Source organism: Trachymyrmex septentrionalis, unplaced genomic scaffold, assembly GCF_001594115.1.
Source record: "Trachymyrmex septentrionalis isolate Tsep2-gDNA-1 unplaced genomic scaffold, Tsep1.0 scaffold53, whole genome shotgun sequence".
Lineage (NCBI taxonomy): Eukaryota > Metazoa > Arthropoda > Insecta > Hymenoptera > Formicidae > Trachymyrmex > Trachymyrmex septentrionalis.
Window position 1 is genome coordinate 2,008,358 of NW_017305705.1, and position 11,070 is coordinate 2,019,427.

Consider the following 11,070-nt stretch of genomic DNA (forward strand, 5'->3'; position numbering starts at 1 on the left):
TTTATATTTTGATATTGAAATATGTGTGTTATATTTGATATGTTTAGGCTATTTTACAAAAGTCCTCGGTGTCGGTAGAAATCGAGGTGAGACCGAGACAGCTGGTGCCAGACACTAATTGCTTCATCGACTACCTGCAGCAATTGCAGATCATCGCGAGAGCCACTTCCGGCGCGCAGCCAATCTACACTCTCATGGTGCCGCTCGTTGGTAAGTGAAAACAAAAGTTTAACATATTATTGGCGCAGGAAAAAGACGGGCGAGAGACAAAACGTGCGTCGCTTGGCCTCCGATCTCGTCCATCATTTTTTGACTAAAGATTGTCGAGTGTCTCGAAAGAAGATGGATGTGCTACACTCCACAGTAATATGATTTGGATTAAAACTTTTTCCTACCTTTAAAAACGCGTGGAATAATTATTAATAAATAAAGAGACAAATTGTATTATAACATCATTCATCTTTATCGGATAAACGAAACTAGAAGAGAATTTCGGTTTATCAAATATTGTAAACTCTATTGCTCTATCTCGTCACTACACTGTTACGTTTATCTCGTAAAAAAATAATCTATTTTTCAAAGACTGAAAACATGACAGGAAGAAGTTAGGATTAAGAAACGATTTTATTCATCGAAAATATAAAATCTTTCAAGAAATTTTGACGACTAATTCTCATTTCTACACATATTTTCTAAGTTCTTTGGAGTGGAAATTAAGCCAGACTTGAAAAAGAGAGTAGCTTTAGTTTTTAATCTTTAAGAGTGAGATTTCATTCTTTAAAAAAGAGATTTACGGCAAAAGTTTTAGAGAGTACATTAATTGTACTCTCATTACTCGAATACATTACTCGAATTATCTATATTTTATTATCACAATTACTGTGCACAATTAAATCGGTTATTATAATACTGTAATCAGCTATTGGCGCATCGAACGTATCTATGAAGTATCTAAAAACTGTACAATGACCGAACACACCTTCTCAGGGGTTGTGTCTAGATAATGTCATCGAAGAGAAATGACGCGACCAGTCGGAGGTCGCGCCTCGGGTCAAAGCAATCGCCGGTACGCAAACATATTCGATTTGCCTTGTCTCCGACGTTAAGCGAAGCTGGAGACGATAGTCGATTCGTCGATCCCTAGCGGAGAATAGTTCATTAGGTCATCGTCATTACGCGTCACTTGTCGCAGAACTTTCCTGCCCCCTCGTCCTCGTGAGAATGGATTGTCCCATATATCCCTGGCGCGAAATGCTTTGTTCGATCGCGGGAGCCGTTTGCTGGATCGAACTCCGACCGATACGGCTATTAACGGCGCTTGCGTCAGCTCCTGGAGGATGATGACATTGAGGAATGCGAACCGCTGTCGATTCCTTCGCTCCAATTAGCGTTGAGCAATTCCTTTCGAACGCCGTCGATCAGTCGCGCGCATTGTCGGAGAGCATTTCCTTTAACGGTCTCACATCGAGAGATACGACCCGAACGAAATCATGGTCTCGAGTCATCGTCGTTCTCGAAGCAGTTAAATCTGTAGCACTCCACAGCATTCCGATTTAAAGCCGTGTTATATCTTTATTGCGTTCCGCTATGGAGATATAACAGTACTCGCGCTATTCTATATATATATATATATATAAATTCTGATTTTTTTACAAACTAGACTTTACTAAACAATATTAAGAATCTTTATTTTACAAACTAAGTTTACATTTTCAGGGCAGAATTATCTCATTTTAGAATTAATAGAATTTTTTAATACGCGTAGTGTATATAATGCGTTGTATATACTAATTATGTATATAGTACAATAAAGTATATAATTTGTATAAACTTTTTAACAAGTTAGACTTTAGGAACTTACATTCCCAAGACAGATTTGTTTCATTTTAGAATTAACGGAATTGGAATGTGCACACTAATTAATTATCGGATTATTTGATGATGAAAGAGAAACCATTATAATTGATGATAGCTTTCAATCAAATTTTTGTTGGGGAAGAAGTCTGTATTCATAAAGAATGTTATGACGCGGGACTTCGATACGCGTACAAGTAGTTCGTAATTAATTTAAATTTTATGATTGCCGATATATTAAGTTGCGTCATTAGGATCTGTTAATTATTATTCAGATATTAATTATTATTTAATGAAACATTTGATGCGGCAGGGAGAGGAAATAGCGGTAAATATATACTACTGTATATCGTAAAGAATAACAAACGGATACAGGAGAGATATATATAAATGTGTAATTTTTAATTAATTAGAGGAAATATCCCGTTAAGTTCAGTATTGCGATTAGCAATTATATTTCTTAAAGTATAATTATATATAATTAAACTTTAAAAAATAATTATTTCTTTTATAAAACTAAAATAAAATAATATCTAAAATAAAGATTCTTAAATTATTTCTTTCATAAATATCTCTTCCTTTTACAAGAATTAGATTTAATTGGAGGTATTAAGTAAAAAGACTATCACAGTAATAGAATCGTCAAATCACATGTCACACGCCAATCGATGTGTTTTTTACAATACGATAATGCATACAGGACGCTCGTTTCTGTCAAACAGTCGATGATGACAACAACGATGACGCATGGCACGACGGAACGACTGGTTCTTTTTTAATAGTCGCGGTTTATAGACACTCGCTACTCAGCGAAACGCAATCAGCGATAAATTTACAATCTTCCACGGTGAGGCTGACATTTTCACGGTGCTTTATAATAGTAATGCGTCTAGAGTTACTGCTACGACGACAGGACGGACATTCGGAGCATTTATTGCCTCGAGCGCGTACATCTTAACCACTCGAGCCTCTAATCTCAGTTGTGATGTATTCATTTTCTGAACATTTATCTTAGAACGCATATTCGATTTCCACATGTAGATAAATATTTTCTCTAGCAAAGTTGTAATAATTTCATTCGCTGAATTAAATAAAACATGTAGGGGCAATAATGTGAAGAATTTTTCTGATTTTTAAAAATATCAGAATGATAGAATTTCTTGAGGTGATCGTGAAAGTTGTATGTGACACACTTGCTTTAGCGTTCAATCGAAGACAAGGCTGGTGGTCAAGGTTCAAGGCCGCTGAAAATTGAAAGGCTCATCAATCATCATCCCTATTACCAATTAACGCTGATCTAATCGTCGATTCAGCAAAATCGATTCACGGTGCCAATCCGGACATGGCATTTTACGGATCTGTCTTACGTCACTGTCCGTCTTATTTTGTTGTCATGTATTTACTGTCGATACTCCAGTGGAAGAGCTTCGAATTTATTAGGTAAACGTTTATTAGTAGGTAGTGGCCATTGCGATAGAGCAAGAATACGTTTTGCTTCGAAGATTTTGACAAGCATTATCACAATCGTCGATTAATGTCGTAGAGTCATCGCATCGTATTTGTTATTTTTTTTTTATTACGTTACTTCATATATAAAAATACTCGTTTGAAAGCAAATAATTATGAGGAAGTGGAGCAAAACTAATAGAAGGAACTAATAGAACGAATTTTTAAAACACGGTAGTACTCGAAAAGAAGACTGTGGAAGTTGGCACGATGAGAAGTGCGCACAAAAATAGACGGTATAATATATTCTTAGCATGTAAATTTAATAAATAATCTAACTACATGATGTGTGATAAAACTAACGTTTCATCTTATATTCGAGTCATCTTCAGGGACGCAAATAGTAAATAGCAAAAATGAAATTAATATGTCTGTTAAAAATTAATATGCGAATATCTAAGAAATGGATTATTAAAATAAAGTGTTTCGATAACGTTATGAAAATGGATTGCAAAGTTTAGAAAACAGAAGATTGGATTTTAAAGTTGTAGTCCGGTGATACGGAGCATTTTAATTTATTTTAGGTGGACACCTACAATCGCGTATAATTTCAAGATTGATTATTATACATGTCGATATTTTAGCAGCAGAATATTTATCGCACGGTGATAAATGACGTCTGCAGGCCTAGGTGATAAATAATGCAGTTTCCCGTATTCTCTCGCTCCGCAGTTATTCTTTCTATTTCCGTCCACCCTGTCTCGCAAACTTCATCCACTACCGACCGCCCTTGCCAGTTCGTCGGGGGTCGGGTCTGGAAGGAGGATAAGGCTGGCAGGCGGTTAATTTATCGAGTCGGGGAAAGTTTGGTGAACCTCCTATTTGCATTTTCCGTAGATTGCTTCTCTGTGCGCTCTCGCGCGGCAATCTGTGGCGAATAAAGTTGATAAAGCTCTCTCTCACAGCGTTCATGATAATCTACTTCCCCCTCTTCCTCTGAAAAAAAAAAAAAAAAAAAAAATCGTCTGTCTGTACAGGGAAAATAAAAAATTAAAAATGACAAATAAGTTGCGAAATGAAACGAAATTGTATTTTGAATTTATCGTATCACCTTTTGATAGAAATTGAAAAAAAATTTTTCCATTTCATTTTAAAGACTTCTGTTGCGAATTCTGTTAAAAATGATCAGTTGACCAAATTAATTTCTAAAGACAGTAAATCAGTTAAATATAAGAATTGCCAATTAAGGAGAAATCTTTTTGGTTTACGAATATGTATGGAAATTGTAACAAAGTTTATAATCAGATCCGGCCGATTACCTTTTAGTAAAAAATTGTCTTTTTAATCTTGTTACTTGTCCGCTTTGTGCGTTTCTCCTTTTCCTTTTTGTCGTTCGTGCGGGTCGTGGGGTCGAAAAACGAAAGTGCGCCTTCATGCAAAATCGGCCGACGTGCTGCCCTTTGACCTCGTCGGCCAGTCGGCCGACCACGAGCCCGTCTGGCTCTTGGATGGCGAGCAACGGTGAGCGTTCACAGTTAGGTTCTCACGGCTCATACATGAATGCATGTATGTGGCTTGAAACGCTCGCGATGGAGCTCGATGGCAGCGGCGTACCGCGGGCTGCCTCCTGGCTACGTTTTATACGTGGGCGATATCAGTACGGCGGTCGCCGATCGTTGGGGAGAGTGGCTTTTGAACGCAGCTGTGATGGTCTTTCGCTTTAACAGCACGTCACCATCCCGTTTTCCTCCAATCTCGGCCATGAAGACGAGATCGATCTCGTCGAATGAACATGTCGCGTAGGCCACGTAATAGTCACAAGACTTTTCTTTTGAATCTTTGGATTTTGTATTTAAATAGAAGAATTTTAATTTAAGTTATTTGTGTGCATTTTATTTGAAAAAGTTTGAAATATGAGAGAGAGAGAGTAGCTGTGCGGTTGACATTAAAAAAAATGGAAAAGTCTATGAAAAAATCTTTGAATGAATCATTTTGGCTATCATCGACCATTGATAAATTATACGAATGAGGGACTCTCTCGTCTACGCTTATTATTTCTATATCTCAAATTTCCTAAAATTTTGCTACTTTTAATATATACTGTTATCTTTTCACACGTACAATAAAGTATTATATTATATTATAACTAACTGAGCAGTATATTATCATGAATTATAATGACTCGTCTTATGATAAATAAATTAATTTGTTTTCTGCACAATTTCTTTTCTTCTCTTCTGTAAGGATCAAATTAAGATACACACTTTTTTTTTTTACATTTATATAATCAATTCGAAGAGATTAATCTTGATTCCTTTGTGTATTCTCGTGCACGCGACGTAAATTTCGACACGTCCCTTTCACGCGTGCTTAACGAGTGGACATGTTTTTTGTTACAGTACTAAATGAACTCGAAGGTCTAGCTCGAGGCGCCGATGCGAGAGATTGTCCTCCAGCGTCGAGAGCGACTCTGAATCCTGAGCATGTGGTGCGAGTTGCCGAGAGCGCCAAGGCGGCATTGGCCTTCGCGAGAAGTCGAAATCCAGCGATCCGGTGCTTAACCACGAGGGGCACCGTTCTCACATCCAGCACTTTTACGGTGGAGGAAGATGTCGACAAGGTAAGTAAGAAACTGGACAAACCTCGATCATTCGATACGCTTACATTCGCCTCTTAAATAACTGTTATTCGGCATGCTGAGGTATTTAGAAGCCAAAGTTACATCGATCATTGATCGCGAGACCTCTGATGAACAATCCTTTGTTCTTTTCGTCTTCTTTTATCTAAAAATCTTAGTACATTCTCTTCTCGAAGTCATTGCGATTCGGAAATGAAATTGATGCGTTGTACAATTTCCTTCTTCCTCGTTTTCTTACTTTTTTCCTTTAATCTAAGAAGAATTTAATTATTTATGTTCTGTTACCTTTTTGTGAATTTAATACTTCGTCGTCGTTAATTTCAACTATCACATCAATATGTTTTATAAGAAAATAATGCAATTCCGAATATTATATGGCGATTAGAAAACCCGTTTTGATAATCGATTTGAATACGTAAATTATTAAGGAATCGTTATTTTCATTGCGATTTTCTATCTAAATGCCTGCGGCGTGCAACGACAAGCGACACGATAAAACGAATCGATTGTGACATTCAGTCGATAAGATTCTAACAGTTACACGCAGAAAGTAGCCAGGTATAGTACAAACCAGTCGTTCCCAAGACCAATGGTAGCAAAGAAAGGTAGGCGGGGTGTTCATTGAAGCGCGAATGTTATGATAACGAGCCGAGAACACCCACGTAGTTTACGTGCGAAGTATTTTCTGTACTATTTGCGATTTGTTGCCTTATTATTTCGTGTTAGCATAATTTTCGTGATTGAATAATAGAATTTTTTTTAATGCCAATTTTTTTTGTCATAAATTTTCAAAGATTGATTCTCCGTTAAGTTATTTGCTACTATATTTAAATAGAATGTGATTATTTACTGAATTATCAGCATATTCAGAATTTTTATGGTCTTGTTCTAGGATGGATTGACACGGAATGACGATAGAATATTGACTACGTGCCTCAGTCTTTGCAGAAGCATCAAGGATCAAGCAAACGCAGGTAGATATGAACATCGCATTGAAATATTTCTTTCTATTTCGTACAATAGTTCCAATCATCATTCTTGTTTACATGCGTATTTAAAGGGGTATTTCAACTTCCCCCCGAAATTTATTATTAAAAAAGTTAGATTTAAAAAATCTAATATTTTTCCAGAGTGTTTACTACTTAGACAATTTGAAATTTTTTGGGGATTTTTTAACCTTGAAAATATATTATATATCAAAAATTTTTATGGAATTTTATTAGTATTTTTGAAATTTTATTTTAAAATTTTTTAGTTTTGAAAACTTCGGTAATTTTTTAATGATAATATACAATAAAATGTCAATGACGATCGGTTAGCAATAAGTAGCATATACATCCGCGTATATTTATCGTACAGTTTTGTGTTCTCGCGAAATTTTATTTAAAAAATTAAAGTGATAGTGGAAGATAACACTCAGCAAAAGAAAGTAGCTCACTGAGAGTGTATTATATTGAGTTTCTTCCCTCTACTATCCTATAGATTTTGTTACTTCAATTGTAGAAAATAATAGATGTAGTCTTGTGGAATCCCTTCCACTAATTTATACTTTGCTTACGTTACTTGCAAACCGATTAAAAAAACTTATTTTAAAATTGCTAAAGAATATTTTCATCTTACTTGAAATTTTGAACGAAAGAAAATATCTGGAAAATCCGAGAATCCTCAGCAAATTTTTTACAAAAGTTTAGTGAATGCTCTGTTTTCCCATTCAAAATAATCAGGAATGAGAAGGAAACATTTTAAGCTTTAAAATATTTAAAAAAGGCAATTTATTAACATAAAAATTGCTGTTTGTGTGACGATAGAATTGATAAAAATCTCCTCTGAAGAAAGATCCTTAATACACTCATGTTTCATGATTAAATGTGCCATATATTCGATGTTATTTTAAACTTTTTATAGAAGAAAATACTTTTTTCGTCTGTACCGGATTCTAAATTAGTCAGGAAAGAATGGTCTTTCCTAGATTTATTAAAGAATATATCCAGATGAAATTTTTTGTTCTTACGACGTTACTGAGGATCATCTAGAGGCAATATTTCGCTAGCTTTTTATCAAAGACTTTCGAGACAAGAATAATCGAATTAGTAGCGGGAGATGATTCTGCGTAAGAGAGGTCAATAAAAAAAATTGGGGAACGGCTTTTGCCTTAACAGAGGAGGGACAGCCGAGACGTTTGAGACGGGAGGTGGTTCTACTCACGGAGGACCGGAACCTGAGGGTGAAGGCTCTGGCCAGGGACGTGCCCGTGAGGGAAGTTCCCGATTTCATGCAATGGGCTGGACTCGGCTGAGATGACATGACGTGATCGCGACGAAACTCCGAGTCTCACTTGACGATAGAAATCTCCTGTGTTCCTGCCGCACGAGCCCGACCAAATGTCAAACAAGACCAACGCAACGAGAGAAAAAGTAGAAAAAGAAAAAAAAAACGCTCGCGTCATTGCGGATCTTCATTATGGCTCTTTCGTGACTGATCGACCATCGACTATGCGCACACGACGTTGTTATCGCGTAAGTCTATATCGCAAGTTTTGGATATTCAGATCGTCTCCCAACGGCGCTCTTTTTTTTTTTCTAAATTTTTAAAAAATCCAATTACGAAGAAACCGCGAAGTGCGATGAACAGAAGCAAGTTTTACTGAAGAAAAAGCTAAGCGCGAGCGGTCCCGTAAAATTGCGAATGAAGTACGGTACGAATGATGGAGAAAGAAACAGGCTCGGAGCCTGTCGTTTGCCGTTTCGCTTGTCGGAAACGCGAGCTATTCGAAGGCTCCACGAGAATGAGGCGTGACACTACCTACCTTGTACCCCTAACTGTTCCGTGTATCTCGAACGTGCAGAGATAAAAATCCCAAAGAGAGTCTTTTCACACGGGGGGACCGTATAACGGGGCGGTCCGAAAGACACGTTGAATCCAGAACGTTCACAGCCATGGCATACACCGAAGTAAAATCGAGAGACAACCGACAGGGACATTGATTGTTTCGAAGAAAAAGCGAAGAAAACGGTAAAAATAGAGCTTTACTATCTTGAAGTGCTGTCACTGTTTGTAGATTGTTTTTATCGATAACCGCCTATTGCGGCTGTATAACTATTTTGTATAATTTTCTTTGCCAATATTTACTTTGTTCTCGTGTGAGAACGTTTATTAAAACTTTTATATCGCATGTGTACGGTGTGTAGTTTGAGATGCGACGACGATGCGTTCGCGTCATCGTTTCGCTATCAATCGCGAAACGTGTCTTTTTATCCGTTCCGCGCGAATCTGCCGTGACATTTTCCACTGGATCCGATTCTCTCTTCGTTTTCTTAACGCTAAAGCCATTAACATCATTACCTTTAAGCTGCCATAAAGTGAATTGTTAACGATTCGTTTCCAACGAATGCGTCATCTGAGATATTGACGAAGAATTGAAATGACAATCGATGTGTAACGCGATTGTTGACCGTATGCTCGATCGTCGTCGAATTACTCTCGGGAAATGTTAGGAATGATCAAAATCATTTTTGAAAATCAACATCGATCTGCATTTAAATGCACGTGTGCAAATTATATTCAATGTTTATTATACATATCAATATTTTCAAAACAAAATTGATTATTGATATTATAATTTTAATACGAAATTTTTTTAATGTTCGTCGTGGAGAATATATTTTGTACATTAATTCTTGATTTTTAAAAATCCTCTTTATCGATTATCTTGAAGTAAACGTACATCATGTCCGAGATGTGAATATTTTCAATGTACACCATGTCCGAGATGTCCTTTTCATTGCTTGCGAGTACTCGCTTGTATAGCATATACATTGACATCGATGTGGTTCACTGGCTTAAGATTAGGAACTAACTTAAGGAGAGAAGGCGAAATTTTATTCCATGAGATGCACGATTGCATAACCGTATGGTGTTCTTTATAATATCAAAGACTAGCTTTTACCAATAAGCGGAGGAATGTATCCTACAGATGTTAGCTACGATCGCTATTATAAACATTCCGTGTCGGAATTATATGTATCGACGAGATTTTTCATTAATGTCGATTTAGCGATCATTATGCTCGGCTACGTCATTGCGAAGTGCAATTAAGACGATTATCGTGAGTGCGAAGTAAGATTCGCAAAATAATTCGCATGGCATGGAGTCGAATAGAGATATTGAGAGATCGCTTCATTCTTGCGAATTCTCGAAAGCGCGAACGCGACTTGCGCGCGGATGTCGATGTTTTCTTCGCCGATGTTTTTAATATTACTCGGTTTTACCAGATACGTATACGAATTTATCTTTCGGGAGAAAGTTTATCTTTCGGAAGGCGCACAGTAGTCGAGGCAAACGCGCGACCAGCAAGGAATCAGCGGGACCGATGATCGAGTAGCGAACACGATGTCCTATTTTTCGACAGAGATAAGATAGTTACTTAATGCTCCTTAGCGTATTGAAGTGTATGCGTGTGTGAGAATGTGTGAGAGAGAGAAAGGGGGGGGGAGGGGGATAAAGAGAGAAAGAGAAGGAGAAAATGGCAATTAGATTAACGGAGAAGGAGAGCCAGCGAAAAGGGAGAAAAGAACGCTCGACATACTAAAGACCGTATCTACGATAAATCTCGATGCTGTCCGAAGTCTCGTCGGAATTCCTGCGAATTAAATCGAATCGGTAAGTAGAAGAAGTGCCCACCCACTATACCACCCGGGCAGAATCCTTTCGTCACACCGTGATGTTCCGCTTGACAAACCACGCCGTTCTGAGTAGAAAAAAGTCCTGCCGACTAAGGGTGTCTGTTCAGCGGTATTTTAAGGGCGCGTAAGAAGCATATTAAAATATCTCTGTTGTGTGGAACATTTTCTTTATATTGAAAAAAAAAAAAAATGTTTACGTACAAGGATTCTATTTATGGATTTAATATCGTATACTTGAGGAAAATCGCACGAATTCCCGAGATCTCGCCTTTCTCGCTTTCTTTGAAACGCGTTGAGGTCTTATTTAAGTATATACGTACTTTTTAATGTCGTCATAAGAAGATGGTGAAGTAGCATTCATCAACGATGCTTCATCAGATCCAGGATCGGCACGTTGAAAGAATAGAGAGAGAGAGAGAGAGAGAGAGAGAGAGAGAGAGAGAGAGAGAG

General features: G+C 37.3%; 1 protein-coding gene across 1 annotated transcript in view; it reads left to right on the forward strand.

Moving 5' to 3' along the window:
* LOC108752049 (telomerase-binding protein EST1A) overlaps positions 1-9,456 on the forward strand; it is a 106,839-nt gene extending 97,383 nt beyond the window's left edge. The window contains exons 25-28 of the mRNA XM_018492645.1: positions 48-210; positions 5,700-5,920; positions 6,831-6,912; positions 8,098-9,456. Coding sequence (XP_018348147.1) covers positions 48-210; positions 5,700-5,920; positions 6,831-6,912; positions 8,098-8,234 — 603 coding nt within the window. The 3' untranslated portion in view covers positions 8,235-9,456. The remainder of the gene's footprint in view (positions 1-47; positions 211-5,699; positions 5,921-6,830; positions 6,913-8,097) is intronic.
* Positions 9,457-11,070: the final 1,614 nt, after the last annotated feature.